This window comes from Scyliorhinus torazame, chromosome 3 (genome assembly GCF_047496885.1).
Source record: "Scyliorhinus torazame isolate Kashiwa2021f chromosome 3, sScyTor2.1, whole genome shotgun sequence".
Lineage (NCBI taxonomy): Eukaryota > Metazoa > Chordata > Chondrichthyes > Carcharhiniformes > Scyliorhinidae > Scyliorhinus > Scyliorhinus torazame.
Genome location: NC_092709.1, coordinates 80,667,982 through 80,692,294, shown reverse-complemented (window position 1 = coordinate 80,692,294; position 24,313 = coordinate 80,667,982). Strand labels below are relative to the sequence as shown.

General features: G+C 52.0%; 1 protein-coding gene across 6 annotated transcripts in view; it reads left to right on the top strand.

Moving 5' to 3' along the window:
* egf (epidermal growth factor) overlaps positions 1-24,313 on the top strand; it is a 207,226-nt gene that overhangs the window by 45,111 nt on the left and 137,802 nt on the right. For all 6 annotated transcript variants that reach the window (XM_072495907.1, XM_072495908.1, XM_072495903.1 and 3 more), the window contains exons 3-4: positions 1,214-1,413; positions 22,967-23,148. In XM_072495907.1, coding sequence (XP_072352008.1) covers positions 1,214-1,413; positions 22,967-23,148 — 382 coding nt within the window. The remainder of the gene's footprint in view (positions 1-1,213; positions 1,414-22,966; positions 23,149-24,313) is intronic.

Sequence of the window (24,313 nt, the reverse complement as noted above, 5' to 3'; positions counted from 1 at the left end):
ATGTATATTCTAAACAACAGAAAAGAGCCCCCATTTAAATTTAAAATGACCAAAAATCTCCATCTACAGATATACTTTGCTCTATCCCTTAAGTGGACACTTTATTCTCCAGGAGCCAGTCCAAAGTGATTTACATAGAACATACAGTGCTGAAGGAGGCCGTTCGACCCATCGGGTCTGCACCGACCCACTTAAGCCCTCACTTCCACCCTCTCCCGGTAACCCAATAAACCCTCCTCACCTTTTTGGTCACTAAGGGCAATTTAGCATGGCCAATACACACAATCTGCACGTCTCTGGACCGTGGGAGGACACGGAGCACCCGGAGGAAACCCATGCAGACACGGTGAGAACGTGCAGACTCCCCACAGACAGCGACCCTGCAGGGAATCAAACCTGAGACCCTGGCGCAGCGAAGCCACAGTGCTATTCACTTGTGCTAAAGTGCTGCCCGGTTCAAAGCAGTTCAGAGATTAACTCAACTGATACCAGGGATTGGGGTGTGGTTATCTTATGAGAGAAGGCTCGACAGGCTGGGCCTGTATCCATTAGTGTTTAGAAAATAGAGAGGTGATCTTATTGAAATTTTTAGCATCCTGAGGGTACACAGGGTGGATGCTAAGAAGATGGCTCCCATATGGGAGAGAATAGAATTAGGGGACAGAGTTTAAAAATAAGCAGTCTCCCATTTAGGACGGAGATGAAAAGAATGTTTTTCTCCAAGAGGGTTGTGTACCTTTGGAACTCTTTTCCACAGAGGGGAGTGGAGTCAGGGTCATTGAATATTTTATTTATTTATTTTATTATTTTTTAAAAATTGATTCTTAGCTCCTATTCCAGCCAAATAGCTTCTAGTCCGTGAATTCGCCATATTAATTAGGCTCCTGTAAATTTAATAATAATCTTTATTAGTGTCACAAGTAGGCTTACATTAACATTGCAATTAAGTTATTGTAAATTAGTTTCACACCTGCAATGGATTAGCTTGAAAATATGATATATATTTATTTCAAGTACCTGTTTATGTAGTGTAAACAGCAATTTCAGACATTGTGATAAATGATTAAGAAATCTGTACCAGCCCATATTCTTGTTTCAGCTTGTAACCCGAAATAATGGAGCCATTTCAGGTATGTTAATAGTAATTTCTGGCCTCTGTTCTGTTTCTTATGAGATGCCGTTCATCCATTTTTATGTTTTTAATTTCTTTAAGCTCCACTACCATACCTCATCTTCAGCCATGGCAATGCAATATTCAGGATTGACATAGAAGGAACTAACCACCAGAGGCTCCTGACCAATTCTGGCATATCAGTCCTCTTGGACTTCCACTACAGGAATGGAAGAATTTACTGGGCAGTTACAGACAAAGGCCTGATTCAACGGGCCTTTATGAATGGCACTAAAAGGGAGGTAAGTGTGCAGCACTGAAGGTTTGGCTTTCAGGCTTTATTCTTGCAAACTCTTGTCATGTCCAGAGGAGAGCAGAGGTGCAGGGAGATCACAGAGATAGGAGAGTACATTCTGTACTCATGTGCTGCTGAGTTACTGGGCGAGATTCTCTGTTTGGGAGTTAACGGTCTCTCGCCGGACAAGAATTGCTACCAATTTACAGTTCCCCTGGGAGCGCAAATCGCGAAACAACTCAGTATACCTTGTCATGCAACTTTGTGCATGGAGAGGAATACGAGGGATTCCCGAGGGAATTTGACTATCGGGCCACCATTTTGAGCGGGTGGCCCGATACCAACGTCCTGCAGCCAGCCATACCCGCCGCACCGCAAATCAATGTAGGAATGTGTGGAAGCTAGAGAGCAGTGCAGACACGGGAAGTGAAATAAATTATGGATGTAAAACTTACCTGGAAGCACCACATGTCTAGTCCTGGAGGGAGAACAGCTGTGACCTGTATTTAAACCCCTCAGATCCTGTAGCTGCAAGCCGTTCATTCATTTCTAGTTGTGGGCTGTGCTTGACAGCTTCCACAAAACAGCTGCAGCCTTCATTCCTTCATCACCCTTTGTGGATGAGTGACTCTTTAAATGCAGAAACCCCAATGTTTACAAACATCAACCACATCAAAGAGAGATGAGTGCATTGCATTCACAAAGTGAATTCCAGTCACTCAAGCATGTAATGTGGTTGATGTTTGACTGCTCTCTGGCTTTCAGTCAGGGGTCTCTTTTCTAGGAGGGATCTGTGGAGGGGTCCCTTTAGTCGGGGGGGGGGGTCTCTGCAGGGGGTCCCTTTAGTTAGGGGGTTTCTGTGGGGGATTCCTTTAGTTAGGGGGTTCCAGGGGGTTCTCGCTATTAAGGGGGCCTTGTGAGGGGTTTTCCTACTTAGGGGGCCTCTTGGGGGGGTCCCGTTCTAGGGTGTCCTGGGGGGATCTGGTGGAGGAGGGGTGGGCAGGGTGCGCATTGTGGGAGGGTGGTCCTCGGATGGACTTTGGGGGAAAACCGTTAAGGAGTTACCCCCTTGGCCCACCGTGAGGACAGCCACATCAGGCTAACTCTTGGTGAGACCTGTAGTAATCCCCGCCCATGGGATTAACGGCCCAGAGGACTGGAGAATCACGGAGGACTGGAGATAGGGTGCCGGGCTCATGAAATGGATACAAATTGGTCATTGAGACCTACTGCCATGTGGGTGCGAACCTCAATTCTGCCACCAGCGGGCGGTTCGAGCATCACATTCGGATCAGCGCCCACCGATACCTGGCGCTGATCCCAATTTTTCGATTCTCCACCGCATCGGGGACCCCGCTACTGGCAGCGGATAGCGGAGAATCCAGAACTGTTTCTCGGTCTGTTTCATTTTCATGTTGGAGGATCTAACCTCCAATGGTTCCCCAATATAACCACACATTCCTGCATTTTCCATGGTATGGGAGTCACTGATAAATTGTCCAGCCTGAAAACTACATCATAAAGGACTAGTGTGGTGCACAGAATATGTGAGTGGTGCAGGATTTTCAATTCCAAATTGCAACTTGAATGTGTGGAGTAGCGTCACATATACCAGCCAACAGTGGTCTTGAAACAGTGTGGCATAGGAAAGTAGTAAGTGTGGAACAGGTTGACAGGCAAACTTTCATGGCAAGCAGCCTTAGGATAACAGCCTGTTACTCATAATGTAGTCCCACTTGGCAGATTCCTTCGAACACATCCTGGGTCCTGCAAATAGTTTTATGTAGATTTGAGGCTGATGGAAGACAAATGGAATGTTGTTGTTTATTGCAAGGGGAATGGAATATAAAAGTGAGTATGTTTTGCTCCAATTGTAAAACGTGTTGTTGGGAGCACATCTAGAATACTTTGTGCAGATTTGAGCTCCTTATTTAAGAAAGGATATCCTTAGAAGGTTCACTTGACTGATACTTGGGATTGGGGGGCTTATTTTATGATAGGAAAAGATTGGACAGGTTGGACTTGTATCCCTTGGAGTTCAGAGAATGACAGGTGATATTGTTGAAACATACAAATTGCTCAGGGGACCTGACAGAGTGGATGCTGAAAAGATGTTTCTCTTTATGGGAAAGACGAGACCTAAAGTCACAGTTTCAAAATAAGCGGTCTCCCATTTAGGTTGGAAATGAGGAGAAATTCTTTCTCTCAGAGGGTTGTCAATCTTTGGAAATCTCTTCTCCAGAGAGCACTGGAGGCAGCGTCATTGATTTTTATTAAGGCAGAGTTAGATATTTTCTTGACTAACAAAGGACTCAAAGGTTACCGTGGTAGGTAAGAATGTGGAGTTGAGACTACAATCGCATTGGCTATAATCTTATTGAATGACGGAGCAGGTTCAAGGGGCTGAATGGTTCCTAATTTATATGTTTGTCTTATGAGTTCTATGTCCTGCTAGGCAAGCACCCCAGTGTATCGTGAAAATGATGCACAGACAGCCTAACTGGGTAACCGTTTTCACCCTCTCCTCATACAGCAGCACACCCATTTAATCAGTTATCAAACATGTGCTCAACATTGCTCCTCCATTTGTCCAAAGGCTTCATTTGATCACTCCACTAGTCTTGGTGTTTTTTGGCATGCCATATACAAATCCTCACTCTTTCCCTCCCCAGCCATTGTCATAATATACACCAGTATATTATGGTGCAGACACACACACACACACTGATGGACATGCAGTGGGACCAATCAGCATACACAACACCGCAGCCAATCACCAGTGAGAGCACACACACTATAAAGACAGGGGACAGGAGAGTTCCTGCTCATTCTAGTAGCAGCCAGCTCGGAGCACAGAGCTCACAGCCTGCAACACAGACATTCACCATGTGCTGAGTGCATCACCTGGTTAGGACTAGGCAAGGTCAACAGTTAAAGCTGGTATTGCATTTACCCACAGTTCAAGTATGTTAATATAGTTAACCTCATAATAAAATAGAGTTGCACCACTTCCAGTGTTGGTGACCTGTTTGTGATCCAGAACACCCAACACATCATGGTACAAGGAGTGGTTGCATACTAGCACTTCTGAGACCCACCTGCAACTAATCAGCATTCCGGCATCCTGAAGTATGGAGAACATCAACCCACCGTCGCCGCTCCGCATCGCCGGCAATCTCGGGGTCAATTGGAAGATTTTTAAACAGCGCTTCCAGCTCTTCCTCGAAGCCACGGACAGGGAGAACGCCTCGGACACCAGGAAGTTTGCTCTGCTCCTCTCCACGGCCGGGCAACACGCCATCCACATCTTCAACTCCCTCACATTCGCAAACAACGAGGACAAGACAAAGTACAAGACGGTTCTCCTCAAATTCGATACCCACTTCAGCATAGAGATCAATGAAAGCTTCGAAAGATACCTGTTCCAGCAGCACTTGCAGGGTAAGGACGAGCCTTTCCAACACTTTTTAACACACCTCCGCATCTTTGCGCAGTCCTGCGGCTATGGGCCCACCTCCGATTCCATGATACGCGACCAGATCGTATTTGATGTTCTGTCGGACCCCCTGCGTCAGCAGCTCCTCAAAATTAAGCAACTCACCCTAGCGACTGCCATCGAGACCTGTGTCCTGCATGAAATTGCCACCAGCCGGTACTCCCACATACAGGCGGCTGAAACGGTGCGGCAAGGTCCCCACGAGGCGGAAAGGGTCCAAACAATTGAACACCTCCAAGGCTGCAGCCTGTATGAGGGCGGCCATTTCGCACGCTTTTCGCGGCCTCCCGCGCTTGTACACGCCAAACGAGGGGACGGTGACGTGGAGGAACATGATGCGCAGGCACGCACCACGCAGGACCACACCGCGCATGCGTGGTGGTGCAACGAGTGTACTGACGTCACAACGCACGGCAACTGCAGCTCCGCCCATTTAAAGCGGCAATGTCCTGCAAAATCACGACAATGCTTATGATGTGACAGACTTGGCCGCTATGCTGCCTGCTGTCGAGCAGCTCAACCTGCCAATTCGCATCGCTTCAGCCAGCCTCGCAGGAACGTTCAGGCAATTCAACCCACGTTCACCGATTCCGACTTCCCGCAGATCAGTGACACCAAGGACCTGAGGGAGCCTTTTCGAGTTGCTGTTATAACAAAGAACAGGCTGTCCCCGAATCAAAACCACCAGCCGCTGTCGGTGCACAGCATTGATCCAGACGACGAGTGGTGTGCCACCCTGATGGTCAACCGATCCCAGATACCGATCCTGGACACTGGTGCTTCCACTAATCTCCTAGCGTGGTCAGACTTTCAGACCCTTGGGGTTAAACCAACCATTCTTCCGTCGACCTGCCAACTAGTGGACTACAATGGCAACGTAATTCCTGCTACCGGTTCATGCAAACTCATAGTGACGCACAACTCACGAAAAGCCATCCTTCCCTTCGAGATCGTGGGCTCCTTGAAGGACTCTCTGCTGGGCGCACAGGCGTGCAAACTCCGAAACCTCGTTCAACGAGTACACTCCCTCTCTCCAGAGGACACGTCTGCCTTCCAGGATGCGGACTTCAGGGCGCAACTCAATGCCATCATCGACCAGCACCGCGAAGTTTTCAAAGGCATGGGCACGCTTCCGTACACCTACAAAATCCTGCTCAAACAAGACGCAACGCCTGTGGTTCATGCACCTCGCAGAGTCCCAGCACCCCTCAAGGACCACCTCAAGCAACAGCTGCAGGACCTCCAGGACCAAGGAGTGCTCTCCAGAGTGACGGAACCAACTGACTGGGTCAGTTCCATGGTGTGCGTAAAGAAGCCTTCCGGTGATCTCCGGATTTGCATTGACCCAAAGGATCTGAATCGCAACATAGTGAGGGAGCATTACCCTATCCCTGGCAAATTCAACTAGACAGGTCCAGCAGAAAGCTGTGTACCTTTAATACCCCATTTGGAAGATACTGCTACAACAGGATGCCGTTTGGGATTATATCAGCATCAGAAGTATTCCACCGGATCATGGAGCAAATGATGCAGGGCATTGAGGGTGTGCGCGTCTATGTTGATGACATCATCATTTGGTCCACCACCCCGCAGGAGCATATCAGTTGCCTCCAGCGCATTTTCAAACAAATACGGGACCAAGGCCTTCACCTCAACAGAGCCAAATGTTCCTTCGGCCAGACGGAACTCAAGTTCCTCGGGGACCACATCTCCCGGTTGGGTGTGCGGCCGGATGCGGGCAAGGTGGCAGCCATCACGGCCATGCAGAAGCCAGCGGATAAGAAGGCGGTCCTCCGATTTTTGGGCATGGTCAACTTCCTGGGGAAGTTCATCCCGAACCTCGCCTCCCATACCACAGCTCTCCGGAACCTGGTCAGGAAGACGACAGACTTCCAATGGCTTCCCGCCCACGAGCGCAAATGGGAGGAGCTTAAGACCAAGCTTACCACGGCCCCGGTATTGGCATTTTTGATCCCACGAAGGAAACAAAAATTTCAACGGATGCCAGCCAATCCGGCATTGGGGCAGTGCTCCTGCAACGCGATGAGGCCTCATCATAGGCCCCCGTTGCATATGCATCACGTGCCATGACCCCCACGGAAGAGCGCTACGCGCAGATCGAAAAGGAGTGCCTGGGCCTGTTGACTGGGTCGACAAATTTCATGATTACATGTACGGCCTCCCCCAATTCACTGTCGAGACCGACCATCGCCCGCTGGTCAACATTATACAAAAACACCTGAATGATATGACCCCTCGCCTCCAGCGCATTCTGCTTAAACTCCGGCGGTACGATTTCCAGCTCCTATACACCCCGGGCAAGGACCTGATCATAGCCGACGCTCTGTCCAGGGCAGTCAACACTCCTTGTGACCCAGAGGGGTTCGTCTGCCAGGTTGACGCCCATGTGGCCTTCACGGCCTCCAATCTGCTGGCCACGGATGAACGCCTTATCCACATTCGCCGCGAGACGGCCGCTGACCCCCTACTACAGCTTGTCACGCGCCACATGACGTACGGGTGGCTCAAGGGTCAATGCCCGCAGTTCTACAATATCAGCGACGATCTGGCAGTAGTCGATGGTGTCTTCCTGAAGCTGGACCGCATCGTGACCCCACACAGCATGCGCCAGCTCGTTTTGGAACAGCTACACGAGGGCCATCTTGGCATGGAGAAGTGCCGACGGAGGGCCCGAGAGGCTGTGTACTGGCCCGGCATCAATGAGGACATCGCCAACACAGTGCTCAACCGCCCCACTGTCAGCGGTTCCAGCCAGCCCAACCACGTGAGACCCTACAGCCCCATGAGTTGGTCACGTCCCCTTGGTCTAAGGTAGGCGTTGACCTGTTCCATGCACTCGGCAGGGACTATGTTCTGATTGTAGACTATTTTTCAAACTACCCGGAGGTCGTACGCCCGCACGACATCACATCATCGGCGGTCAGCCATGCCTGCAAGGAGACCTTTGCTCGTCACGGCATCCCACTCACTGTGATGTCGGACAATGGCCCCTGCTTCGCGAGCCAGGAATGGTCCAACTTTGCCAGCAGGTACAACTTTGTGCATGTGACATCCAGTCCCCTGCACCCCCAATCCAATGGCAAAGCGGAAAAGGGCGTCCACATCGTCAAATGGCTCCTCTGCAAGGCTGCCGATGCAGGATCTGACTTCTACCTCGCCTTGCTGGCCTATCGTTCGGCCCCACTCTCCACGGGCCTGTCGCCAGTCCAGCTGCTCATGGGTCGCACCCTCAGGACCATGGTGCCGTCCATTCACGCCGCAGACCTCGACCACGTTCCGGTCCTTCAGCGGATGCAACAGTCTTGTGCACAACACAAGGCGGCACATGACGCTCGGGCGACTGATCTCCCTGCTCTGGCGCCGGATGACAACGTCCGCACCCATCTTCCGGAGGGTGGCTGGTCTGCAACTGCTGTGGTTCTTCGGCAGGTGTCTCCCCGCTCGTTCTTGGTTCGTCTGCGAGATGGTTCCATTTGCCGCTGCAATCGGCGTGCCCTTCGTCTTGTTCCACGCTCACTACGTGATCCTCCACCGGTGCCACGCCCTCCTGTTGTCCCCAACCTGGACTATGTGGAGATTCCGAATACTCTGCATCCTCCTCACTCTGCCGTGGCCCAGCCCGTTCCTCAGCTGATGGTCTCCTGACCCACCCTTGAGGCGGTCAACCAGAATTCGTCGCCTACCTCAGAGACTTGACTTATGAGTTTTACGATGTTGGACTCTTTGATCTGTTCTGTTATCCTGTTTCATCGTTCCAGTAGTTTGTACATAATGTTCATTTCGTTGTTGGTGTGACACCCTATTTCTCTGCACCAGGCACCTTCCCGTGTATATAGATTAGCCTCATGTACATAGTCATGTAAATAACACGCACACACATAGTCAGGTACATTCACTACACGATATTTATTGTCACGCAGGCACATGTTCTTTCTATCAAAGGGGGATGTCATAATATACACCAGTATATTATGGTGCAGACACACACACACACTGATGGACATGCAGTGGGACCAATCAGCATACACAACACCGCAGCCAATCACCAGTGAGAGCACACGTACTAGAAAGACAGGGGACAGGAGAGTTCCCGCTCATTCTAGTAGCAGCCAGCTCGGAGCACAGAGCTCACAGCCTGAAACACAGACATTCACCATGTGCTGAGTGCATCACCTGGTTAGGACTAGGCAAGGGTCAACAGTTAAAGCTGGTATTGCATTTACCCACAGTTCAAGTATGTTAATATAGTTAACCTTATAATAAAATAGAGTTGCACCACTTCCAGTGTTGGTGACCTGTTTGTGATCCAGAAACCCAACACATCAGCCATGACCCGATTCTGAGGTTGAGAAGTATTTAAAAAAATTAAAGCATTTTAGTCCTTTAAAAATAAAGTGGCAAACCCTCTTTAAGTGTTATCCGCATTCTGAGGTGCAACTTTACAACCCGTCCCCTTCCTCATCATGTTCCTTGTTCCTGGGCCTCTGCAGACAATATGCATACCTTGTCAGCTGAATAAGGGCTTAGGAGAGCTAGGAGCGGGCATGAGAAGGCCTTGGTGGGTAGGATCAAGGAAAACCCCAAGGCTTTTTACACTTATGTGAGGAATAAAAGAATGACCAAGGTGAAGTTAGGGTCAGTCAAGGACAGTAGTGGGAACGTGTGCATGGAGTCTGAAGATATAGGAGAGGCCCTAAATGAATACTTTTCTTTAGTGTTCACAAAGGAGAGGGGCCATGTTGTTGAGGAGGATAGTGCGATACAGGTTGGTAGGCTGGAGGAGGTAGATATTCGGAAGGAAGATGTGTTAGAAATTTTGAGAAGCCTGAGGATAGATACGTCCCCTGGGCCTGATGGGATATATCCTAGGATTCTTTGGGAGGCGAGGGATGAGATTGCAGAGCCTTTGGCTTTGATCTTTATGTCCTCACTGTCTACAGGAATCGTGCCAGAAGACTGGAGAGAGGCGAATGTTATCCCCTTGTTCAAGAAACGGAATAGGTAAAACTCTGGGAATTATAGGCCGGTTAGTCTCACTTCGGTCATAGATAAATTATTGGAAAGGGCCCTGAGGGATAGGATTTATGATCATTTGGAAAGATACAGCTTAGTCAGCACGGATCTTGCCTCACAAATTTGATTGTATTCTTTGAGGAGATAACTAAGTACATAGATGAAGGTAGAGCAGTTGATGTCGTATACATGGATTTTAGTAAGGCGTTTGATAAGGTGCCCCATGGTCGGCTCATGCAGAAAGTCAGGAGCCATGTCATAGAGGGAAATTTGGCCGATTGGATCAGTAACTGGCTATCACATAGAAGCCAGAGGGTGGTGGTAGATGGTAAATTTTCATCCTGGAACCCAGTCACCAGTGGTGTGCCACAGGGATCAGTGCTGGGTCCTCTGCTATTTGTGATTTTTATCAATGACTTGGACGATGGAGTTGAAGGTTGGGTTAGTAAATTTGCTGATGACACCAAGATTGGTGGAGTAGTGGATGAGGTGGAGGGCTGTTGTAGACTGCAAAGAGACATTGATAGGATGCAGAGCTGGGCTGAAAAGTGACAGATGGAGTTTAACCCTGATAAGTGTGAGGTGATTAATTTTGGTAGGATAAATTTGGATGCGGATTACAGAGTTAACGGCAGGGTCCTGAAGAATGTGGAAGAGCAGAAAGATCTCGGAGTTCATGTCCATAGATCTCTGAAAGTTGCCACCCAAGTGGATAAAGCCGTGAAGAAAGCCTATAGTGTGTTAGCATTTATTAACAGGGGGATTGAGTTTAAGAGCTGTGAGGCTTTGCTGCAACTGTACAAGACCTTGATTAGACCACATTTGGAGTATTGTGTGCAGTTCTTGTCACCTCATTATAGGAAGGATGTGGAAGCATTGGAAAGGGTGCAAAGGAGATTTACCAGGATGCTGCCTGGATTGGAGGGTAGGTCTAATGAGGAAAGGTTGAGGGAGCTAGGGCTTTTCTCATTGGAGCGAAGGAGGATGAGAGGTGACTTAATTGAGGTGTATAAGGTGATGAGAGGGATAGATAGAGTGGACGTTCAGCGACTTTTTCCTCGGGTGGATGTAGCTGTTACAAGTGGGCATAACTATAAGGTTCATGGTGGAAGATGTCGGAGGGATGTCCGAGGTAGGTTCTTTACTCAGAGAGTGGTTGGGGCGTGGAACGCACTCCCAGCTATGGTAGTGGAGTCGGACACTTTAGGAACTTTCAAGCGGTTATTGGATAGGCACATGGAGTGCACTAGAATGATTGGGAGTAGGTTGATTTGATCTTAATTTCAGACTAGTTCGGCTCAACATCGTGGGCCGAAGGGCCTGTACTGTGCTGTACAGTTCTATGTTCTATGTTTTATGTTCTATGATCTCACAAGCTCAGGATCTGCTTATGTGCAAAGTCAGGAGGGGCCAAGAAAGGAATAATGGTGGGTATTGTAAAATGAATTGAAAGGAATTGAACTGGACTATAGGAAATGGGAGAAAGAAACGGAAAAAAAAAAGAGAACAAGAAATTTGTAAGAGAAACTAAGCATAAATTGTATTGCATATCTTTTCCCATGAAACTTTATCAGCAATGCTCAGATTTTGGATGCATTCATCCTGTATAAGGTTAATTTAAGCAGCTGACTTGGCAGATCAAGAAGTTAGTGTATGTGTTTAAAAAAAAAAAATTTTATTCAAATTTTCACAAAATATCAACAACAAAATACAGAAAGAAAAGAACAAAACCCCCCTCCCATATACATAAATCATAAATTACAGCCTTCATCAACACAGAGGCAAATATACATTGCCCACTCAAGAAAAACGAACCCCCCCCCCCCCCGTTCTCCCCCCCCCCCCCCCGCCCCCCCCCCTCCCCCCCGCCCCCCTGGCCGGGTTGCTGCTGCTGACCATCTTCTAACGCTCTGCCACGAAGTCTAGGAACGGTTGCCACCGCCTGAAGAATCCTTGCACCGATCCCCTTAAGGCAAATTTCACCCTCTCCAATTTAATAAACCTCGCCATATCGTTGATCCAGGATTCCACGCTTGGGGGCCTCGCATCCTTCCACTGAAGAAGAATCCTTCGCCGGGCTACCAGGGATGCAAAGGCCAGAATACCGGCCTCTTTCGCCTGCTGCATTCCCAGCTCCTCTGCCACCCCAAATATTGCGAGCCCCCAGCCCGGCTTGACCCTGGAACCTACCACCCTCGACACTGTCCTCGCTACACCCTTCCAAAAGTCCTCCAGCGCTGGGCACGCCCAGAACATGTGGGTGTGGTTTGCTGAGCTCCCTGAGCACCTAACACACCTGTCCTCTGATGCACGATTAATTGCACAAAAACTAAAGTTGGGTACAACTGTGGCTTTATTACAGTCAGATGCGTGGCCTCCAGCTGCAGCTGGCGAAATGGCAGGGCACTGGAGGTCATGCATATTTATACAGTTCTCCCTGGGCAGAGCCAGCCGGCAGGAGCTACCAGCGAACCTGTAGTGCAGGTCCTACCTTGCATCTCCAATTACAGTGGATCACCACATTCACCCCCTGTTAAAAATGAGTCCGGCGGGGGTGACGTGAAACTATATCCAATTTGTGTAATTATGTACAGTGGTAGGGAAAGAAAAATCCATGTTGACGGTCCGGAGTCCGTCAAAGGTTCAGCCGGTCCGGTGCTTTGGTGCTTCGTTGGGAGCGGCGTAATGGTGGCGGCGAAGTCGGTGCTGGCGGTGGTGGAGGTGGCAGCGATAGCGGTGCTGATGCTGACCAGTCATCGGGGAACTCCGGGAGCGTGCTGAAGTCCTCTTCGTCCTCTTGTGCGGAAAAGGGGAGGGGGGGTGGTCTGGTGGGGTCAATATTGGCGGCGCGGTGGGAGGTGGGGGGAGCGCATTTGCGGGAGGGGGGGTGTTGGGGCGGAACTTGACGGTGCCAGGTCCCTGAGTGAGACAGTATCTTGGCGGCCGTCGGGGAACTCAATGTAGGCATATTGAGGGTTGGCGTGGAGCAGGTTAACCCTGTCCACCAAGGGGTCCGCCTTGTGGAGTCGGACGTGCCTACGGAGAAGGACCGGTCCTGGAGCAGCGAGCCAAGTCAGGAGCGACACCCCGGATGTGGACTTCCTGGGGAAGGTGAAAACACGTTCATGGGGTGTATTATTAGTGGCGGTGCACAATAGTGACCGGATGGAGTGTAGAGCATCAGGGAGGACCTCCTGTCAGCGAGAGGCTGGGAGGTTCTTGGACCGTCGGGCTAGCTGGACAGCCCTCCAAACCGTCCCATTCTCCCATTCTACTTGCCCGTTTCCCCGGGGGTTGTAGCTGGTCGTCCTGCTGGAGGCGATACCCCTGCTGAACAGGAACTGATGCAGCTCATCGCTCATGAGTGAGGATCCCCTGTCACTGTGGATGTAGGCGGGGAAACCGAACAGGGCGAAGATGGTGCTGAGGGCCTTGATGATGGTGGCAGACGTCATATAGAGGCATGGGATGGCGAAGGGGAATCTGGAGTACTCGTCGACCACACTGAGAATGTACGTGTTACGGTCGGTGGAGGGATGGGGGCCCTTTGAAATCCACGCTGAGGCGTTCAAAGGGGTGGGAAGCCTTCACCAGACATGCACGGTCCGGCCGGTAGAAGTGCGGCTTGCACTCCGCACAGACCTGGCAGTCCCTAGTGACTGTCCTTACTTCCTCGACGGAGTAGGGCAGATTGCGAGCTTTGACTAGATGGTACAATCGAGTGACCCCTGGGTGACAAAGGCTGTCGTGAAGGGCCCGGAGTTGGCCCACTTGTGCGCTGGCACATGTACCTCGGGAGAGGGCGTCTGGGGGCTCGTTGAGTTTACCGGGGCGATACAAGATCTCGTAATTATAGGTGGGGAGCTCGATTCTCCACCGCAAGATTTTATCATTTTTGATCTTGCCCCGCTGTGTGTTATTGAACATGAAGGCTACCGACCGTTGGTCCGTAAGGAGAGTGAATCTCTTACCGGCCAGGTAATGCCTCCAATGCCGCACAGCTTCAATGATAGCTTGAGCCTCCTTTTCGATGGATGAGTGTCGAATTTCAGAGGCATGAAGGGTGCGGGAAAAGAATGCCAGGGGTCTGCCTGCCTGGTTTAGAGTGGTGGCAAGGGCAACGTCTGAAGCGGCGCTTTCTACTTGGAAAGGCAGTGACTCGTCCACTGCGCGCATCCCGGCCTTGGCGATGTCTGCTCTGATGCAGGCGAAAGCGTGTTGTGCCTCGGCCGCGAGGGGGAATTGGGTGGACTGGATGAGTGGGCGGGCCTTGTCCGCATAGTTTGGGACCCACTGAGCGTAGTAGGAAAAGAACCCCAGGCAGCGTTTGAGGGCCTTGGGGCAATGGGGGAGGGGACGTTCCATGTGGGGGCGCATGCGGTCGGGGTTGGGCCCGAGAAGTCCGTTTTGGACTATATAGCCGAGAATGGCTAACCGGGTCATGCTGAACACACACTTCTCTTTGTTGTAGGTCAGGTTGAGAAGAGTGGCAGTGCGGAGGAATTTATCGAGGTTGGCATCATGGTCCTGCTGGTCATGGCCGCAGATGGTGACATTATCTAAATACGGAAAGGTGGCCCGCAAACCGTACTGGTCGACCATTTGGTCCATCTCTCTTTGGAAGACCGAGACCCCATTTGTGACACCGAAAGGGACCCTAAGGAAGTGGTAGAGGGGACCGTCCGCCTCAAATGCACTGTATGGCCGGTCCGACTTCCGGATGGGGAGCTGGTGGTAGGCGGATTTCAGGTCAATTGTTGAGAAGACCCGGTACTGCGCAATCTGATTGACCATATCAGATATGCGTGGGAGGGGGTACGCGTCAAGCTGCATGTACCGATTGATGGTCTGGCTGTAGTCCATGACCATCCTGTGTTTCTCCCCAGTTTTAACCACTACCACTTGGGCTCTCCAGGGGCTGTTGCTGGCCTCGATAATACCCTCCTTAAGCAGCCGCTGGACTTCGGACCTGATTAAGGTCTTGTCCTGGGTGCTGTACCTTCTGCTCCTAGTGGCAACGGGCTTGCAATCCGCAGTTAGATTGGCAAAAAGGGAGGGGGGATCGACCTTGAGGGTCGCGACGCCGCAAACGGTAAGGGGGGGTAAGGGCCCGCCGAATTTGAGGGTGAGGCTCTGTACGTTGCACTGGTAGTCTAGGCCCAACAGGAGTGCAGCGCAGAGATTGGGAAGGACATAGAGGCGGAAGTTACTAAATTCTACGCCCTGGACCGTGAGGGTGACTGTACAAAAGCCTCGGATCGGGACGGAGTGGGATCCGGAGGCTAGGGAGATCCTTTGATTGGCAGGGGGGACCGCGCGGGAGCAGCGCCTAACCGTATCTGGGTGAACGAAGCTGTCGGTGCTCCCGGAGTCCAGTAAGCACGAGGTCGCGTGGCCGTTGATTTTAACCATCGTCGACGCGGTGGCCAGGTTGTGCGGGCGAGATTGATCCAGCGTCATCGAAGTGAGCTGCGGGTAGCCATCGGATGCTTCGGGCGGCAAGTGCGTGCGGTTCCGATGTCAGGATGTCCGGGGACCCTGTGGGGAACAAGATGGCTGCGCCCAAGGTGCGCACATTGCGGGGTCGGGACAAGATGGCATCGCCCATGGTGCGCACATTGCGGGGTCGGGACAATATGGCGGCGCCCATGGGGTGCACGTGGCCGAAGGGGGACAAGATAGCGGCGCCCATTGGTCGCATATGGACCCAGGAGGAGAAGATGGCGGCTCCCATTGTGCATCTGGCGTGGGGGAGGGGCGATAGCTGGCGTGATCATAGCAACTGCGCGGGCCTGGCACACAGCCGCGAAGTGGCCCTTTTTACTGCAGGCTTTACAAACTGCAGTGTGGGCTGGGTAGTGTTGGCGGGGACGCTTCTGCTGACCGCAGACGTAGCAGCGGGGACCCCCGGGGTGCGCAGATCGGCGTGCGGCGCAGGTGTATTGCGAAGGCAGGGCCCCGGCTGAGGAGGTCGTCGGCGAGGTCCAGGAGAGGTAGGAAGGGGTAGAAGGGTGGGCGGCGCGGCGGGAGAGGTACGATTGTACGTTACAGGTTGCGACCGTCATGGAGAGCGCCAAGGTTTTCATCTCCGCCAGTTCGAGCGTGGCCCCTTCCAGCAATCGTTCTCGGATGCGGTCCGACGCAATCCCCGTCACGAAGGCATCGCGCATGAGGAGATTCGCGAGTTCGGTGGCCGTGACGGCCTGACAGTCACAGACCCGGACAAGTGGAATTCGGGCCCGCCAGAAGTCTTCGATGGACTGACCAGGTAGTTGCGAGCGGGTGGCGAGTACATGCCTGGCGAAGAGCGTGTTCGCCTTCTGCGCGCAGAAGTGTTCTTTGAGGAGTTCCATTGCTTTTGTGTAAGTCGTGGCGTCTTGGATCAACGGGAACACGCTGGAGCTCAGTCTGGAGTATAGGACGTTGATCTTCTGAGCTTCCGTTGGCGCGGGGTCCGCCGCGTTGATGTAGGCCTCAAAACATGCTAGCCAGTGAGTAAAGTCTTTCCTGGCGTCGGGCGAGTGAGGATCCAACTGCAAGCGATCGGGCTTAATTTGGATATCCATTCTGTACAAAATCTGACTGTAATAAATTGATGCACGATCAATTGCACAAAGACCAAAGTTGGGTACAACTGTGGCTTTATTACAGTCAGATGCGTGGCCTCCTGCTGCAGCTGGTGAAATGGCAGGGCACTGGAGGTCATGCATATTTATACAGTTCTCCATGGGCGGAGCCAGCCGGCAGGAGCTACCGGCGAACCTGTAGTGCAGGTCCTACCTTACATCTCCTATTACAGTGGTTCACCACATCCTCGCACCCAAAGAACCGGCTTATCCTCGCCCCGGTCATGTGAGCCTTATGCAGCACCTTAAATTGTATGAGGTTGAGCCTCGCGCAAGAGCAGGAAGAGTTCACTCTCCCCGGGGTATCCGCCCACGTCCCCTCGTCAATCTCCTCACTCAACTCCTCCTCGCACTTCCCCTTTAGCTCCTCCACCGAGGCCTCCTCCTCCTCCTGCATCACCTAATACGTTGCCGAGATCTTCCCCTCTCCAACCCACCCCCCCGACAGCACCTTGTCCTGGATCCTGCGTGGCGGCAACAGTGGGAACTTCACCATCTGCCGCCGAACAAACGCTCTTACCTGCATGTATCTGAAGGTGTTTCCCCGGGGGGAGCCCAAACTTCTCCTCTAGCTCACCCAGGCTCGCGAACTTCCCGTCCACAAACAGGTCCCCCATCCTTCTAATACCTGCCCTGTGCCAGCTCAGGAACCCTCCGTCCATCCTCCCCGGGACAAACCGGTGGTTCCCCCGAATCGGGACCCTCACCGAGGCCCCCACCTCCCCCTGTGACGTTTCCATTGCCCCCAGATTTTGAGGGTAGCCGCCACCACCGGGCTCGTGATATACCTCGTTGGAGGAAGCAGCAGCGGTGCCGTCACCAGCGCCTCCAGGCTCGTGGCCACACAGGACGCCATCTCCAGCCTCTTCCATGCCGCCTCATCCCCCTCCATCACCCACTTACGCACCATCGCCACGTTGGCGGCTCAATAATACCCACAGAGGTTAGGCAGCGCCAACCCCCCCCCCATCCTTGCACCGCTCCAGGAACATCCTTCTCACCCTCAGGGTCTTCTGCGTCCACACAAACCCCATAACGCTCCTGTTAACCCGCCTGAAGAAGGCCTTAGCGATCAGGATGGGAAGGCTTTGGAACAGGAACAAAAACCTCGGGAGCACCGTCATTTTAACTGACTGCACCCTACCCGCCAAGGAGAGTGGCAGCATGTCCCACCTCTTAAACTCCTCCTCCATCTGCTCCACCAGCCTCGTGAAGTTAAGCTTATGTAGGGCCCCCCAGCACCTAGCCACCTGGACCCCCAGGTACCTGAAATTCCTCTCCGCCCTTTTTAGCGGGAGCTCACCAATCCCCCTCTCCTGGTCCCCTGGGTGCACCACGAACAACTCGCTCTGCCCCATATTAAGCTTGTACCCGGAGAAATCTCCAAGCTCCCTAAGGATCCTCATCACCTCCGGCATTCCCCCCACCGGGTCCGCCACATATAACAGCAAATCATCCGCATAGAGCGACACCCAATGCTCCTCCCCACCCCGCACCAGCCCCCTCCAGTTCCTCGACTCCCTCAACGCCATGGCCAGGGGTTCAATCACCAGCACAAAGAGCAGGGGGGACAAGGGACACCCCTGCCTCGTCCCCTGGTGAGCCGGAAATACTCTGACCTCCTTCTGTTCGTGGTCACACTCACCACCGGGGCCTCATATAGCAACCTCACCCACCTGACAAACCCCTCCCCGAACCCGAACCTTTTCAACACCTCCCACAGGTACCCCCATTCCACCCGATCAAAGGCCTTCTCCGCATCCATCGCCGCCACTATCTCCGCCTCCCCTTCCATCGCCGGCATCATTATAACATTCAAGAGCCTCCATACATTAGTATTCAACTGCCTCCCTTTCACGAACCCCGTCTGATCCTTGTGTATGACCTGCGGCACACAGTCCTCTATCCTCATGGCCAAAACCTTTGCCAGCAACTTTACATCTACATTTAGGAGTGAGATCAGCCTATATGACCCACACTGTAGGGGATTCTTGTCCCGCTTCAGGATCAGGGAAATCAGTGCTCTAGACATTGTTGGGGGCAGGGCCCCCCCTTCCCTTGCCCCGTTGAAGGTCCTTACCAACAGCGGGCCCAGCAGGTCCGAATACTTCTTGTAAAATTCAACCGGGAACCCATCCGGCCCCGGTGCCTTCCCCACCTGCATGTTCCCTATCCTTTTGAACAACTCCTCCAACCCAGCCGGCGCCCCCAACCCCGCCACCTGCCCCTCCTCCACCCTAGGAAACCTCAGCCGGTCCAGGAAGCGACGCATCCCTCCCTCCTCCAGTGGGGGCTCAGACTGGTACAGTTCCTTGTAGACGTCCCTGAAGATCCCATTGATACCCACCGCACTTCGCACCGTGCTCCCTCCTCCATCCCTAACTCCCCCGATCTCCCTAGCTGCCTCTCGCTTCCAAAGCTGGTGCGCCAGCATCCGGATCGCCTTTTCTCCGTATTCATATACCGCCCCCTGCGCCTTCCTCCACTGCGCCTCCGCCTTCCTGGTGGTCAACAAATCGAACTCAGCCTGGAGGCTATGCCACTCCCTAAGCAATCCCTCCTCCGGAGCCTCTGCGTACCTCCTGTCCACCCTCACCATCTCCTCCACAAACCTCTCCCTCTCTCTCCTCTCCCCCCTCTCCTTGTGTGCCCTAATGGAGATCAGCTCTCCTCTGACCACCGCCTTCAGCGCCTCCAGACCACCCCTACTTGCACCTCCCCATTGTCATTAGCCTCCAGGTACCTCTCTATACACCCCCGGACCCGCCCGCTCACCTCCTCGTCCGCTAGCAACCCCACCTCTAGGCGCCACAGCGGACGCTGGTCCCTCTCCTCCCCCAACCCGAGGTCCACCCAGTGCAGAGCATGATCAGAAATGGCTATCGCCGAGTACTCCGTATCCTCCACCCTCGGAATCAGCGCCCTGCTCATGACAAAAAAGTCAATCCGGGAGTAGGCTTTGTGGACATGGGAGAAGAATGAAAATTCCCTGGCCCCCGGCCTCACAAACCTCCATGGGTCCACCCCTCCCATCTGGTCCATGAACCCCCTCAGCACCTTGGCCGCCGCCGGCCTCCTGCCCGTCCTAGTCCTAGAGCGATCCAGTGCCGGGTCCAGCACCGTGTTGAAATCCCCCCTCATTATCAGGCCCCCGTCTCCAGGTCCGGAATCCGGCCCAGCATACACCGCATGAATCCCACATCGTCCCAATTCGGGGCATATACATTGACCAACACTACCCGATCCCCCTGCAGCTTGCCACTTACCATCACATACCTACCGCCATTGTCTGCCACAATACTCAACGACTCGAACGACACTCTCTTCCCAACCAAGATTGCCACCCCCACGATTTTTTGCATCCAAACCTGAATGAAACACCTGCCTTACCCACCCCTTTCTCAAGCTTACCTGATCCGCCACCCTCAGGTGTGTCTCCTGAAGCATGGCCACATCCGCCTTCAGCCCCTTCAGGAGCGCGAACACCCGGGCCCGCTTGACCGGCCCATTCAGTGCCCTTACAGTCCAGGTTATCAGCCGGATCAGGGGGTACTCACCCCCCTACCCCGCCGACTAGCCATAGCCCTTCCTAGGCCAGCCACATGCCCGCGCCCCCCGCACGACCCGCGCCCCACAGCGGCAGACCCCCACCCCGACTGCCTCTACCAACTCCAGCTCCCCCTTGGCCATTTCAGCAGCAACCCGGTTCCCCTTCCCCTCCCCCCCAGCTGGGTCCCCCCCGAGTTGCATTGCTCCCCCCATTGCATTCCCGTAAGTTAGCTGACTCCTGCTGACCCCGGCCACTCCCGCCGCTCCATCGACCCCCCACCCCCAGTGTGGAACTTCCCCTCCCCCCCTTTGTCCACCAGCAGGCTCTCATCCATTCCACTCCCAGCGCGATAGAAAAGCCTAGCTCCGGCCCCGCCCCTTCAACCCTAAGCGTGGGAAATAGCCCGCGTTTTCCACTCGCCCGGCCCCGCCTCCTCTGGCGCAGCTCCTTTTCCAGGCCCGGCCCCACTACCCCCACCTCAGGCCTCTCCCCCCCCCACGGGGCCTCATCTCCCCAACAGAACATCAACCCCCCAAGCAGTTTACCTACCCCCCCCACGAGCCCACCTGGCGGACCTAATCAAAACAATGCCCAATCAACCCATGAAAAACAAAGAACCCCCCCTCGAAACACAACACAACAATCCCCAACCATCCCTCCACCGCGACCCCTCGACCCTGACCCTTAGTCCGAGTCCAGTTTTTCGGCCTGAACAAAGGCCCACACCTCCTCCATGGACTCTAAATAATGGTGTCGGTCCTTATAGGTGACCCACAGACGTGCCGGCTGCAGCATACCGAACTTCACCCCTTCCTGTACAGCACTGCCTTCGCCCGGTTGTAACCGGCCCTCTTCCTCGCCACCTCCGCGCTCCAATCCTGGTAGATCCGGACCTCCGCGTTCTGCCACCTGCTGCTCCGTTCCTTCTTGGCCCACCTCAACACACACTCCCGATCAGTAAACCAGTGGAACTGCATCAGCACCGCCTGCGGCGGCTCGCTGGGCCTGGGCCTCATCGCCAGCACTCGGTGGGCCCCCTCCAGCTCCAAGGGCCCCTGAAAGGCCCCCGCTCCCATCAGTGAATTCAGCATGGTGACCATGTAGGCCCCCACGTCCGACCCCTCCTGCCCCTCCGGGAGACCCAGGATCCGCAGGTTCTTCCACCTCGACTGGTTCTCTATCTCCTCGAACCTCGCCTGCCATTTCTTGTGGAGCACCTCATGCGCCTCCACCTTCACCGCCAGGCCTAGGATCTCGTCCTCGTTCTCCGGGACCTTCTGCCGGACCTCCCAGATCTCCGCCCCTTGGGCCGTCTGGGTCTCCAGTAGCTTATCAATTGAAGCCTTCATTGGCTCCAGCAGCTCTGCTTTCAGTTCCTTAAAACAGCGCTGGAGAAGCTCCTGCTGCTCTTGCGCCCACTGCCTCCACGCTGCCTGGTCTCCACCCGCCGCCATCTTGGTCCTCCTCCCTCGCACCTTTCTTTGCTTCAATACCACTTTTTTAATCGCCCCGTTCCTGCTCCAATCCATACACTATCGGGGGAATGTCGCTGTCCCCTTCCCACACTGGGAAACGTCGAACAAGCGCCGTTACGAGCCCTAAAAAGAGCCCAAAAGTCCGTTTCTAGCGGGAGCTGCTGAACGTGCGACTTAGCTCCGCATAGCCGCAACCGGAAGTCTCAGTGTATGTGTTTTGATCATTCATTAAAATGAAAGATCTAAATTTCCTGGGAGGCACATGCTTGAATTACTGATATATACGCTGAGTAGGTGAGGCTCCAACATTGAGAGTGTAAAGATTCTTATTAGCGTGAAAAATCCATTTTAAGAAGACACTGGGTGTGAAATGTTTCTTACCATAAGCATGAAATGGTGATAAAAGGCAGAATATGTGGTGTAAAATGCAATTCCCCATTTTCTGTTTTCTGCTTTCACCAAAGATGAATTTATCTTTGGCACGGTAGCACAGTGGTTAGCACTGTTATTTCACAGCGCCAGTATCCCAGGTTCGTTTCCCGGCTTGGGTCACTGTCTGTGCGGAGTCTGCATGTTCTTCCTGTGTCTACGTGGGTTTCCTCCGAGTGCTCCGGTTTCCTCCCACAAGTCCCGAATGATGTGCTGTTGAGGTGAACTGGACATTCTGAATTCTCCCTCTGTGTACCCGAACAGGTGCCAGAATGTGACAACTAGGGGCTTTTCACAGTAACATCATTGCAGTGTAAATGTAAGCCTACTTGTGACAATAAAGATTATTATTATTATCCCCACTAACTATCCTGCTCCTAATGTAGTTAAGAAAATTGAACAATAGGGCAGCACGGTGGCGCAGTGGGTTAGCACTGCAGTTTCACGGCACCAAGGTCCCAGGTTCAATCCCGGCTCTGGGTCACTGTCCGTGTGGAGTTTGCACATTCTCCCCGTGTTTGCGTGGGTTTCGCCCCCCAACCCAAAGATGTGCAGGGTAGGTGGATTGAACACACTAAATGGCCCCTTAATTGGAAAAAATGAATTGGGTACTCTAAATTTATTTAAAATTGAACAATGATTCAGTAATGGTTCTGAAAATGCTGACCTAGAACATGCAGCACTGACAGGCATACAGTCAATTGCAATTTTTCATGCAACAATTATTTTGCTGAATGAATTTGTCATAATCTTTTGTAACTTAAGGAACATGTGCTAAATGAATGCCCAATTCTTGAAAGAAGAGGTTTACCAGTGCAAAGAACAATTGATTAAATCTTTATCACTTGGACTAGATTCTAATGAAGATGCATTATTGTCAATTAATCTGTTTTACTATATTTTTGAAGAAAGCTTCAAAGGATAATGAACTTGTCTTCTTTGCATCACAGAGTATACATGCTGTAGGGAAAGGTTTGTCGGGGTTTGCTGTGGATTGGTTACACAACACCATCATTTGGACCAATCAAAAGAGAGGAACTATTGAAACTTCAAACTTAAATGGGAAGAATTCCAAGATCCTGCTGGAAGAACCTACTTTTCCCACTGTCATAGCGGTCGATCCAGAAGAAGGGTAGGACTTTGGTGAATCTTTTCTGCTATTCAGCTTTAAAAGCAATTTTCCCCAAATGTGCAAATGCAGAAAATAAAGGGGAGGTTCTGAAGCCAGTGTCAGCCTTCAGGAAATTGGCTGTGTTGGAAGTAAATGTTTCCTTTAAGTTTTCGAACCAAAGTCAGCAGGTAAGTGAACATGTTTGGAGAATGTGAAGCAGTGAACATTGTAGTCTGTGTGAGACAGTGGGATTTGAATTAGAAACCAGCCTAGAATGATGGTGTGTTAACCCTCTCTTTCTAGCCAGAAGAACCCTCAAGCAAATGCATTTGGGCAGTTTCAGTGGACAGTGTTTGACAACACAATGCACTTACAATTTGTCAGTGATTGAAAATCCAATTCAGAATGGCCACAGGATAGCTCCTGCTTGAAATGGAAATGTTATCCATTAAGGTCGTGCTTTGCTTGGGCATTGAAGAGTGTGATTTCAGCTATATTGTTTTGTAGGTACTTTGTGCAGTAAGGGTTAAAAGCCTTAGTTAGTTTCTGACTGTTGCAATCAGGTTTCGAAAGAATCCAAGTTTGAAAGACACAAAGGTTTTGTGAGCCATTGGTGCAATTAAACAATCATACAAATATTGGGCTTATGTAGTTTTGTTTGGATTATGGGGATTCCCTGTGGAGTTAATTAGACTTCAACTCGGTAAGATGATGACATTACTGGGCAGAGCTAAGGCATTTTGTAGAAAAGCAGGTCAGGGGAGTTCTAAATGACGCTGTGACCAGAGGTCAAGCAGTTTGCTTTCACTGCAATTCAGTTAAAAGAGATTAACAGTCTTTCCAAGCGGTGCACCCTTGGCTGAGAACAAGGGGAGCTGAAACAAGTTGAGAAGCGCCTTCTGAAGACAGACAGCCAAAGTTTCTGCATGGTTCTGACAGGAATTAGACCATTTCTCTAAAGTAGTGGCACAAGATCTCTCTTTCTCAAAGAACATCTCTGTACAGTATGTGCTCATTGTACTTAAAGTGGATTGAGAACTGAGATGGTATTTCTTGTTATGTGAGTGGGAATAACGATAACAGTTAAGGGTATTGTATTCATTGTATTGAGTAGCATTGTTTAAGGGGTGATGATAAAGATATTTTAACACTGTGTTAGTAAGATGGTTTGTTTTAAAATACCATA